The 12,919-nt window shown below is 36.5% G+C and overlaps 1 protein-coding gene across 2 annotated transcripts in view; it reads right to left on the bottom strand.

The window, feature by feature from the left end:
* MIPEP (mitochondrial intermediate peptidase) overlaps window positions 1-12,919 on the bottom strand; it is a 78,528-nt gene that overhangs the window by 35,720 nt on the left and 29,889 nt on the right. For both annotated transcript variants that reach the window (XM_075742170.1, XM_075742171.1), the window contains exons 11-14: window positions 9,688-9,841; window positions 8,629-8,706; window positions 7,440-7,644; window positions 3,792-3,901 (exon numbers count right to left, since the gene is read on the bottom strand). In XM_075742170.1, the coding sequence (XP_075598285.1) occupies window positions 3,792-3,901; window positions 7,440-7,644; window positions 8,629-8,706; window positions 9,688-9,841 (547 nt within the window). The remainder of the gene's footprint in view (window positions 1-3,791; window positions 3,902-7,439; window positions 7,645-8,628; window positions 8,707-9,687; window positions 9,842-12,919) is intronic.

Below are 12,919 nucleotides of genomic sequence, written 5' to 3'. Positions count from 1 at the left end.
AGATTTTAAAATTTAAGATTTCAGGGAACTAAAATTAGACCTCAAAGGGTTTTTCAAAGATCACCACTCCTCACCAAAGCTTGTTTCTGTGAACGTCAGGCATACAGATATGCTGAGATCTTGAATGTACTGAGGAAGATGTGCTGTTTCAGGCAATAGAAACTCTTTTTCCTTGCTCCATTACAATCTCATACAGCCCCTTAATAAGCAGCTGGGTGAAGAAAAAAATGCATCAACAGGATTATTTTACTTATCCTGCAAGATGAGCTCTCTGATAAAAACAGAATCAAATTGTCATCCTCTTTCTAAAAGAAAGACTTCACAGAGCTTTGGCTAAAACTATTTTAATTGAATAACCATTCTGGTTTTTAAGTTTAAACGCTACATGCTTTACTTCAGGGTCTACTTTTCCATCCTTCTATATTAAGTAACTTTAAGATCTTGGCATGAACATTTCAGCATGCTTGCCATGGTGGCTAAAAGAACAGAATTCTCTGTGTCCCAAAGCATGCTTAAGTCCTTACCGCTGTGTAGTAACTGCGACATATTACGACTGTTTACTATCTGTGGGCTTATTCTTGTAATCATGCTAATACAATACTGCCTTTGTAATTCCACCTCTGTGAAAAATGAAGTCAGTTCAAATTTGAACAGTTGAAATACTGGCCTTTGTTTAAGGGAGCCTCCAAAGACACACAAGCTTAAAATTATTTAGCTCGACAGACCTACCACATATCTGTGCACTTAACAAACAAAATTAAACAAACACACACAGTGATACAGAATGGTAGACATGCACCAGATTGTCTGCTTAAGCATTGTTACGACCTCATTTTGGTATGGCTTGACTTTGTGAGCTTACCTGAGTAATTCAACTTGAGTAACTAATTAACACAGTCCTCTCTACTCTTTTCTTTTTTTCTCAAGGATTTTCTGTTTTGAGTTATCTTTAAGATGAAAGGAAAACTAGGCTTGCTACTTTCTTGGAAGAAATATTTTTGTGCTGGCCAGCTTTTTGAACTAAATTCACAAGACTCACTCCTTTTGCCAGAAGAGCTTGCAAGCTTTTTCACTCCTCAGTACTCAACAGCAAAACCATCCAAAATGCACAGAAAGCAGAGACAGCCTTTCTATAAACTTCAAGATACTTTGGACCACATCCTCATGATCCACATCTATATGCATAACGCATTCTCGTCTTTGAAAGCCTGCCCACCAAAACTTTTTTCTGCATTGCTACTAAACCCCAGTTTCAAACAGTTCATATGTTTTAATAATCAACAGAATACCTCTTTCCCCTCCTCTTCCCATAAGCATAAGCACTGATCCTCAGAGAGAGGATCCTCAGGACCAGTCCTTCTACAAGTGGCTTTTATAAGAGGCAATCATAAACTCAGACTATGCAACCAAGTTTTTCTGATGCAATTATGTTCGGTAGGAGTGTTAAAAATGACACCACCTAAAAGTTACATGCAAAAACTACAGTGTAGAAGCATCAATGCTGAAAGAAGGATGCTTTTTCAAATTTTCTGCAATGCCTCCTCAAAACGCTAGGTCAGTAAAAAACCCTCCCTCTGTCAACATCCAACAGAGCTATGCTGGTACATTCATTACAGGAAAGATCCTTCTCTTTAGGAGACTGAGCAGAAAAGCTTGGTCTCTTTATTCGTAAGAAGAAATTTAATGGAAGTTCTCATATGGAAGAACATTTGGATGAAATGGTTTTACAAATTTCACATTTTAACTGTTTCACCCACCTTCCTTACTCCCTCTTGAAAAGGGGGTAGGGTGGACTTATTTTTCTTTCAAGAGAAAAAAAAATGGAGAAGAAAATGTTGATTCAAATTTCCATTTGCACACCAAAAAAAAAAAAGTAGTCAGGGAACAAGCACAGAATATATAATCCCCAAAAAAGATTTTTGTGAAGTTGTAAATGTAAGAGAGTTGGGATTTTCTACTCAAAGTACTTTTAACATATACACAACAGATAAAAGTAATTTCTGTAACAATCACTGAATTTCAAGAACAGAAAAGATCATTTCAATCTATTTGTATTTAAATGACAAATACAGACATCTGATATCAGATCCTTAAAACTAGCTTTGATGAACCACCATAAGCAAAAGCAGATTTATATATATTGGATAATGGCTTAAAAATACATTCTAAATTTAAAAAAAAAAAAAAAACACAACCAAAAAACCCCCAAAAAACCCAAAAAAACAACATTAAAAAGCAACAGTCTAAAGCCCTCAAAGCCACACAGCAGTTTCAGGTTCTTTTTCTCATCTTCCAGCACAATCCATTCTTGCCCCCTTGAAGACTGAATTTCTACGTTAAACCTCTCTCAACTGCTCTCTGAAAGGGCAAGATTTCACCACCAATCAACAGAAGTTTTTAGAAATGCCAAATGGGGGACAGTGCCTGGTTCTCAGCTTTTGCCATGCAACTAAACATGGTTTAGATTTGTTAAGCCATTTTGAAAATACAAAGCCATAAATAATGTTCCACAGATGTTTTAGTCAAACTCATTCTCTGAACTCATATGCAATCATATTAACTCCACAATGTTTAAACACTACATGAACTTTAGCGAGAACACTAGATTTTGGTATGTGGACTCGAACATACAAATGATGTACACTCCTGAGTACTTTTAACTCCCAAGTTTCAAGGAGACTTTCTTAGTGCAATCAATTCTGCGGGGGTGGGGTGGGGTGGGAAAGGTAGATTTACAGAGCAAATTTCTCAGGCAGCATCTAGTAAAATAGAAGTGAAGCAATGTCTATTTTTCTTACTGTTCAATGGAGGTAAACATAATTCCACTTTCATAATACTGAGACCTACTGAATGCTTAGTATTGGATAAAAAGCTTCAGTGAAGTGTAACACTACAAAACTTGAGGCTTTCTTGGTTTTGTGTTGAAGGGTAGTCTATTCTTCAGTCATCACATCTGAGTACACTGAAACTTGCCGCAATCAAAAGAACTAGAAAAAGATATTTGGTTATTGTTTACTGGTTTGTATTTCTGAAATGGCTGTACACACATAAATCATGTTCTGCTGCCATGCATTAAAGCAACCACCAAAAGTCACCTTGTTCCAAAGAGCACTGTTTTCTAAATTTCCCATAAAAAGTAGATCCTTGCATTAGACTGGCATAAAATAGCTTTATGAAAAAAAGGGATCAGAGTTTTAATGCAGAGATTCATGACTGCCAGAATCTAAATAATCCTAATCTTAACCTAATCCTAAATAAAGCAGTACACTTTTAATCACAAAATATTTCAATCACACTGTGCTAAAAATGGGAGTTTTTAAACACTGCAGATCATTTCCATTTATCTCCATTATTTGCTACCCAAGCTTTATTTTAAGACAGACTTTAGACAGCTTGATGATGAATTAATATTTTTGTTATAGCTTACCTGTAATTAAATTAAAACATTCCACATAACTTGATTCACATAGAAGTTGTTCACCTACTGCACTAAGTTTGTGTAGTGTAGAAACTACATGACCTTTGTAGGAAAAAAAGGTTGAAAGTTTTAAATATGTAATTGGAACCCTGGATACAAGGATCTGGTATTCTTTTACAGATTACATTTATCTGTTCTGCAACGAGAATATTAATGTTTTTTCTGAAAAATTAGAATTATAATTTTAAAATCATTTATATCCATCGTTTATTTCTACTTTAAACATTATTAACAAATAACACATGAAAATGTGATTCTTTTCCTGAATACAGTTATTCCTATTTTCAATATTTTACATATTAATTTTCCCTACCTGTCCTGTTTTATAATGTTTTGCAAACTGGTTAACCACTCGATAGTCATTTGCAAAGTACTCCATCAGAATTGAGGGAACTTCAGCAAAATCAGTAGCACATCTGGTTCCTAGAGGTAGAACAATTGTACACATTAGCATTTGCAATTTTCATTAACACAAATAGTTAACTCTTCCCAAAAGGTTTTGCAACTTTTAGTTTGGACTTTTGGCGAACTTTAATGTTCTTTCATTCATTAAGTCAATATTTTATTTCCATAGCATTATTGCACATATTGCCAGAAAAGCTTCATTATAATCCTACACATTTTACTATAAATCGCAAAGTAAAACAAAATATTTGAACAGCTGGGTGAGGCACCTTATAAAGCTCTGGATCACACCCTTTTTAAACTAAACCAGACTGCAGCCAAACTGGCCCTACATGAAACACCAAATCTATTTAAGTGTCCTAAACCTAAATCAAACTACAATGTAAATAAAACTGTCTTAATCCCATTTGCAGTTACAATTTTTAGCTTCCATCTGTTTGTTGAGCTTACTTATGCTTTATATTAACCTTGCTTTATAATACCTAATCATTCATCCAAGGAACACTCTTGCAGATTGAAGACATGTTCTAAATAAATGCAATGAGGTAATATCTTAGCAGTTAGTATTTTCAGAAAGTATTTTCCCAAAAACTTTATTTACTCTAATCTTTATCAGCACCTTACACAATGGAAGCGACAAATTGTGACACATCACCAAGTCAAAGCTGCATTTCTAATTTCTGTATCAAAGTCAGGGATGTATAAAGCTGTTGCTTTAATAACAGACCCACTGGGTCATCACCTCTATCCCTGTCTGCTAGAGAAAATGTCAACATTCGAAACTAGTCTTATATATAAGTACAGTTTTTGCTTCTACTATTCATTCTTGAAGACTATTTTTTAAAATCACTCCTTTGATCTTTACAAATCTTTCTCTAATTTTTAATCTGAATTCATAATCTATTTATACTCAATGTTTTCAGACCAATACTGCTCTTTAGTATAAATAGCATTCCCCACACTGGTTTTCACCTCCCAAATTGAGAGAGACTATATACTTTCTCAGCCAACATTATCCGAAGGCAAGATCTAAAAGAGTATCCGTTGTAGTTCTTCTCTACAACTGCTTCAGTTTGAATTCACCTTCAGACAAGAGACAAAACCATGCTCAAGCATTGCATGAGGTTTCACTAGTCTCTTTATCATTCCAATATTTATTGCTGTTAGATACACCTCTGATATAATTTCACATTTACCCCTTTCACAGACACATTAGCTATTTGTAGTTCTGCATTAACACAAAACTGTTCTTCTGTTCCTCCACCACTGTTGAAATATCCATTTGATCACATAAATTCTTTGTACTCTTTAAATGCATGATCTGCACTGCATAGTTCTGAATTGCATTTCACTTCTAACGCTGCAGTATCCAGTCATTCAGTTCTTATACCTCAAATCCTTCTTTTGTGCCATGACATTTCATCACTAGAGTTGGGTTTTTTGTTGTTTGAAAATCATTTTTAAAAAGCCTACAACAAGGCAGGTCCAAAGACAAATGCCTGCAGAACTACACTGATGTTCCCCAAGCCATTTCTGCTTTCTCGGTGCTCCTTAATAAAGTGACAGAATTCTTTTAATAACCATTAAAGAGACTCCTGAAAAATCACATTATCTGAAAGTCAGAAAGGTAAAAGGTGGTGCAGTTATCTGGATAAGTCCGTCCTCTTGTAAAACAAATGTAGGTATTCTCTACTGCATGATAAACTAAAATGGAATACAAGCTAGGGTTTAAAAAAATCTTATGCACACACATATGCATTAAACAAGCAATAAATGCATACAGTAAAAACAGATTAACTTAAAAAGAAGCACATCTTAAGTCAAAAAAGTATAGTGCTATCCAAGTTTTGAGCCCATTAGCAGCAGAATGGGTTCCTGAATATTTGGAATTGTTAATCAGAAAAGGCAAATACTCAGTGCATCTCAACTAGAATGTCAAACTTTTTGCTCTCACAATAGCCTGTAATGATCTTGTTTCCACACTTTTCCACCCTAGTGTCTCATGAGAACAGATGGCTCCTAATAGAGTCCCTGGGGATGAGCCATTTGATTGTCACATTCCAAACCCTAAGAAAAAAAAAAAAAAAAAAAAAAGATTCTCTGCAGAAACAACACAACTGACCTCCAACGCTACTTTTGCAACGCTAGATCTGGAGTGAAATCCCCTGGGATGTGGTACTGCCTGGAGCTAAGGCAACGCTGAAACCATATACAGCGGCTCGTGGAAAGTCTGAGCCTCAAAATTAGGTATTTCCTGCCCCTTCAAGACTTTCTGACATGTAGATGAATACGATTCACCACCACAACAGGTGAACCCCACCAAAGCAGCTACTTTGGACACATAAGTACCCCTGGACGTCAAGAAGAATGAGGCCATATGAGTGGAAGGAATGTGGGAGAGGAGTGAACTGTCCCAAGGAGTATACAGACCTACTGAAAGAGCATATACAGTGTTCATTTGTTTTAACAATGTCCAGTAGTGACATACTTACAAACAGCTCAGCCTATTTTAGTTCTAAGTAGAAAACTTAAGAAAGCATATTTTGTTACTGGGTACAAAGTATCTGTTGATAACACATAACCCTACCATGAACTCCCTTTCATATCATTAGCATAACACAAAAATAGTACACTAAAAAAATCCTTCAGACAATTTCATCTGTTTGCTTGTAGTATCTTTTTTAATAAGTAAATGTCTACTGTAAACAGGATTTCCAGCACACTACTATAGAAGAGTATATACCAAGCTGTCCGCAGATAAGAAAAGTAGTGTGCCCACCAGCTTTAGCCAGAACGTGTCTTTGACCCATTTGCCACAACTGCAGAAGGCCACAGCAGCCTACGAGCCACCAGCCAATGCACTCATTGCCATGGCTTGAAAAGAGGGACTAAATGAGAAAAGGCAATATTCCTCTTGTGTGCATTCACTAAGCTGTGATTGCGTATTCATTCATGTTCATTTACGTACAATAAAAAGGCCTACCAGTTAATCATGCTTGCAAATACAATACATTTCTAATTTATCAACTTCACTTTGATCAGAATCAACTAGAAAAGGCCTGGCTTTACAGATTTTCCATATTACCACTGTATGCTCTTTGCAAGAACTAATTTACTAATTTTCCTTAATTCAATTTCCTAAATCATTTCCAACCCAGGATTCATTGTACTTTTACACTAGGTGTAAGTTTAGCTCAATTTATTTTCAATCCTCCAACTATTCCATTATTATAAACTCCACATAGGGCAAACTTGCAAGGGTGGATACCACCACTAGAACAAAGATCAGTAGTACAGAAAGGACAGATACAAATGCCTAATTCTTCTTAGCAGAAGAAGAATATTCAACTGTTGTTTGGCTGGGTTTTAGATAATATCTGGGGATCTGATATTGTATTTTCAACTCATCAACGTTGCAGAAGTATCAACATGACTCAACCATTTCTGGTTCATCCTCTTTTTTCTTTTTTTTTCTATTTTTTAATCTACTCCCTTCTTCTAGAAATTAAATATTTAACTAAAACAACAAAAAAAAACACTATTCTAACTTTCTTACCAGTGACATGTTGGTATCGAGTTCTTCCCAGCATAGAATGCATAGCATGTCCCATTTCATGGAAGAGATTCTCCATCATGCCAGGACTTAGTAGCGTTGGTGCACCCCTTGTTGAATGGGGCAGGCTAAGCATAAGAACAACCACAGGCAGCTGATACTCTCCATTTTCCCTCAGCCTGCCTCCACGAACTGTAAAGTGACAATCCTTTTCAAGATAAAAGCAAACATGGACAGCCAATGTCATTATATCAATGATATTAAAACAATGATGAAATTATTAAATGAAACAAACTATTAAATCAAACCTAAACGTATACTCAGTTATCCAAGTTGAATTTAATCAACTGTGTTGTTCAATAGAAGCACGCTGTTTCTCCATCTTTATTATTTGCTTCATATTCATAAGGAAACTACCTTATTCCATAAAGAAAACTGTGTTGCTTTTAGAAAATAAAATTATTTTGTTTGTTTTACAATTATCAAAACCTCTCAATTTTTCTAAAAAATACCACAAGCTCAAAGAAATTTACTCATGTGCCAAATCCATAATTTACACATAAAGTTCTCTCCTCATTCTTCATCAGTAACTTCTTTATAAAATACTCTGCACAGCACTCCTAGTATATTGTGAAATATTAGCAAAATAGAGTAATATATTATACTAACGCAGATTTAAAGTTTGTCCACTTACCACCTCACTAAAGGTGGTAATTTGCAGATGTTTCTACAGAGTGAAGTGTCTATTGTGCTGCATCGTATAGTTTCTATACTGGCACTGGATAGCATGAGTGAGTGAGCCACAACAGTTGGAACCATCTACAGTTTTAAGTAGAATTTTGAATAAAAATTAGGTGTCATTATGAACTTTCACCTTTAGAGGGTATTAAAGTTTCAGATTGTTTTAATTTGTAAATAATAAACAGATCTCTAATCAAAGTTCTACATTTCATAGCACCTGCCATTCTGCAGAATAAAGAGTCTGAGTTCAGCCTACCAGGTGGCTTTTTTAAATGAAAGGTTACTGACAAAAATATTTTACCTAAAACCACGTTCAAAGTTACAGACTTTCTCTGCTAATATTGAATTTATTTTAAATCGAGCTATCTTTTACTAAACTTACATTAAATGCCCTAACACTACAGTCACTACTCAAATAAAAACCATGCTGGAATCAGATCATAAATGTTACCTGGTGTGGTTTATCAGGTCGCTGAAAGAAGTCACAATAGATGTATCCTAGCAAACCTTCAGTTTCATGAACAACAGCCTAAAGAAAAAAAAGTATTATTTCCCCAGTCAAAGCACTGATAAGATGGGTAAACTGAAGACATAGTATTCTAATCCAAAGATTTATAAGGAATAAATGACAAATAAACTGGGAACAATTAATGTAAAATCTGTTGGTAATTTTAGTTGAAAAAAATATATATACAAGATTCAGAGCTTGTCCCTCAAACTGCAGCCATTTCTGCATTTCACTCAAAACTAATTAGTCACAGATTACTATTAAAAGTAGCACTGCCTGTAGCCCCTGAATGACTTCTCAGAAGTCAACAGTAACAGAAGTTGATTTACCATGGGAAAAAAGCCGGAAGAGTAAGGAGTAATTATAAATTGACCCACAGGATATAAAGAACAGCAACTCTTGCTGGGGGCTGGAGGTGGAAAGGCAGTGAAGAATATCTGGCAGTGAATACATGGAGGGAAGACAAGAGAGGAACCTGGGAACCTGGTGAGTATATTATTGCTGAAGTTTTTTATTTCCACCCTCCTCTAAAAAGAGGGCAGAAAAATAAAGACATAAAAACCAATCTCAAAGTAAAGATGACATACAGAATTAAAAAAAATATGAGAAAAAGACACATGACTGCTAGAACATGGACTTACAGAATTCTAGTTGTCTACAGTCATCTACAAATTGAAACTAAACAAAACTAGCCGGGCTCATTGAGAAGGACGGCTTGAAAGGCACAACAATAATCTTCAAACAGAGAAACTGATTCTGATTCAGGCACCCTTCACAGACAGACATATTATAAAGACCATTAAAGACCAAGGACACAAAAGGCACTTAGAGAGAGTATGATGTCCTTGAGGTCTAACTTCAACTAAAATTAGACTACTAGTCTGTGCTTTTGATAGGTACCCAAATAATTTAAAAATAAAATCTGATTCATGGCTCAGAGGAACACACCATCTTGTCTAACTTCCGTCTGTCATTTCAGATGCTGGGAACAAGAATACTTACCAATTTTCGAACATCTTCAGACCAAACCTCTCCTCTCCGTGTCTGTTCAGCATACAGGGAGATTCCTAGGAGCTGACTGAACAAAGAGTTCAAACCTTCCATGCATGCCCCAAGAGAGAAAAATGGACAGTACAAGCCAGGATCAATGTTGTACCTACAGAAATACAAGCATCACAGAATAGTTAGTTTTGCTACACAAACTATGGTCTTCACCACCAAGTCACAGGATGCGACAACATACACCAGATAAGCCTCACAAGGCCTTTATTAAGCATATTTGGCTTTATATTTCAAATAGTGAAATTCAGTCACAGAATGAATAGTTATGGCACAGTGCTTCACAGCAACTCCATTTTTCTTATATTCAAATTTGGATACCAAATCCAGCAGATGACAACTATGATTTTCAGATATTTTGGCAAAAATGTTCTTGTTGCCTCATTTTACATACAAAGTCCAAGTGTTATTTATACCATTTTGTGGGGATTCAGAGTAAAGACTGTTTAATGCTAGAGAATCACAGTCCACCTCTTCTTTCATGCTCTTGCACTTTTGCTTCTTAATGACATGGTAACTAGTCACTAAAATTTAAACACGCATCAGCTGGACTACAATAGCGGAACACCAAAGATGAGAACGATGGTATGTTAAGGCCTATGATCAAAAGGCTTAGGAGGACGGAGACAGGTTCTTCTCAGTGGAACAGAGGCAATGGGCACAAACTGAAATACAGGAGGCTCCTTCTGAACATCCGGAAACACTTTTTCCCTGTGAGGGTGACTGAGCACTGGCACAGGTTGCCCAATAAGGTTGTGGAGTCTCCATCCTTGCAGAAATCTAAAAGCTGTATGGACACAGTCCTGGGCAACCAGCTGTCAGCGGCCCTGTTCGACCAGATGACCTCCAAAGATCCTTTCCAACCTCAACCACTCTGTGAAGAGGTCATATGGAGCCTAGGACTAAGACCACACAACTGCAGTATGGATAGATTCCAGCTTCATCAGAGTAGGACAACATTTCATGCTAACTGCAAAGGATTACCACGCTTAGTTGAAATACTGGATTAACGTGTTTGCTGGGGGGCAGAGGGGAAGAACTCTGAAACTACTTTATGTGTCATTTTGTTTCTGTCAAAACCACAGATACATACTAGCAGGAGAAAGCAGTGATATTCCTTCCTGGACAGGAGAGCTGACATTAACATATTACAGGGAGAAGATAAGTGCCTATTTCTTCCTCATTCTCAGCACTCCTTCAACACGTGCATTGTCCCCATGAACTTAGCCCATGACGAAGAGGATGGGGAGAAGGCTTTCTGATAGTTATAATATACTGTCACTATTCAAAGTGTGTGGGGGGGCAAATCTGTAATAGTTTTGTCTTTTGGAAAAGCATGGCATTTATCCACCCACTCATGAGAAGAGCAATAACAGACTATACTGGCTCAAGGCAGGCTCCGCAGGGGACCTAGTCCCCTACCCTGGCTAATGTTTGAGGATGTCACAATCTGACATTTTGAGTACAATGAGGTCCTGATTAAACAACCGCTTTAATAATAACTACACAAAGTTCATGTCAGTTGCTTCTGGTAGAACATTGCCAGGATCAAATCTCTCCCACATTTAATGAATGAAGTGTGTTAATACTCCTCTTGCCAAGGAGGAGAAAATTGCAAAAAAAATTTGAAAAACAACTTTTTTTTGTACGAAACACCAAAAAACCAAGTTTCTACTTCTGATCTCACTTATTTCTCCATTTCTGCCTTGTCTACTATACCAGTGTGTAGTAGGCAAAGATATTGATGATATTGAAAAGACAAAGATACTGAAAAATCCTCAAATAGCACTGGTGTCTTATGACACAAGACTGATACTTAAATTACTTTTGGACAATCCTGACAGCAGTCAGTGGTGATTACTGTACTTTAACTTATTTGGCATCCATAGCTTTTTTGCTAGCCATGGCAATGTCATAGAACTTAGAAAGTGGTCAAAATATGATAATACAAAGCAATTTTCACAATCAGATGATAATAATTAAGAACATACTTCAAAATGCGTATCAGGTACTGAAAAAAAGCTACTGCTCCAGGAAGTGGATCTTCTTTAAAAGTGGATCATCTTGAAAAATCTTTCTCTAATACCAGTCTGTACCCACTAAGCAGTAATCATTCCAGACACCAAAGCACATATTTAATGCACAAGTTTTGAATTTGGTCCTACCTCATACATGAACTCTCTTTTCACAAATCAAGTAAGACCAACTGTCATTGAAGAAAGCCTAACCCCAAACTTGCACTGATTCCAGGAAAACTTTCTCTTTGGGCTTATTTAGGAATAGAAATTAGCCAAAACCTCAGCTATCTGAAGATTTGTCCTACAACCAAAAAACTCAGTTCCTGGAATCATTAATAGATGATCTTGCCTTTCAGTGGCAAGAGCAAGCATATGACTGACTCTTTTCTGAGCCCCTACCTTCAAGATTTAATGCTACTCACTGCAGAATGAAAGGTGTAGCACTAGATAACAGTAGAGGACAATGAGGAAAAGGGAAGAAATTAATTTAAAAGATTTGAATCTTTCCCAAAAAAAGAATATTCAGTGAGCAGAACAGGAAATTCTACAATCTCTCCTAGATTCGTAAAACTGAAGTCTGGCTGGAGGGTGTGGGTGGAAAAGTATTTGGAAGAGTTTACTGACAAAATACATGCTCCCTTATTGAAGATTCTTCCTTGATTCCAGGCACTCAAAACAGTAGCAGCCATTAGCAACTTCATCATTTCCAGATGACAGGAAAAAAGCATCTGTTTGCTAGCAAATGATTACCCAACCTCAGTTATTCACAGCTTCATCACCTTAGTGAAACTGCAAGAACACAACATTTCCCAGACACAGTATTTCAGTGTTCCAATCCATGCTAATCTAAAACACCGTAGCACAAATTCTTGGCAGCAATGGGGACTGTGATTGTAACAGCAAGCCAAACTTCTCTTCCCTCAGCCCTTTGAATGAAATTTCTAATGCTGCTCAAGGGTCTCAGGTTGTATCTTCAAAACACTCTCTGACCTGGGCTGGATTACCTAAAAGACCACATAAAACTCCAAAACGAAGACTTTAGCGCTTTAAACTGCCCTGTAACAAAGATAGAGCTTGTCTGTGTAGGATGCAGAGCCTTTTTGAGGGCTGATCCAAGACTGTTAAATGAATTTCTCCTGAAGCTACAGGGGAAACTC

The sequence above is a fragment of the Balearica regulorum genome, chromosome 1 (genome assembly GCF_011004875.1).
Source record: "Balearica regulorum gibbericeps isolate bBalReg1 chromosome 1, bBalReg1.pri, whole genome shotgun sequence".
Lineage (NCBI taxonomy): Eukaryota > Metazoa > Chordata > Aves > Gruiformes > Gruidae > Balearica > Balearica regulorum.
This window is presented reverse-complemented; position numbering and strand designations above follow the sequence as displayed.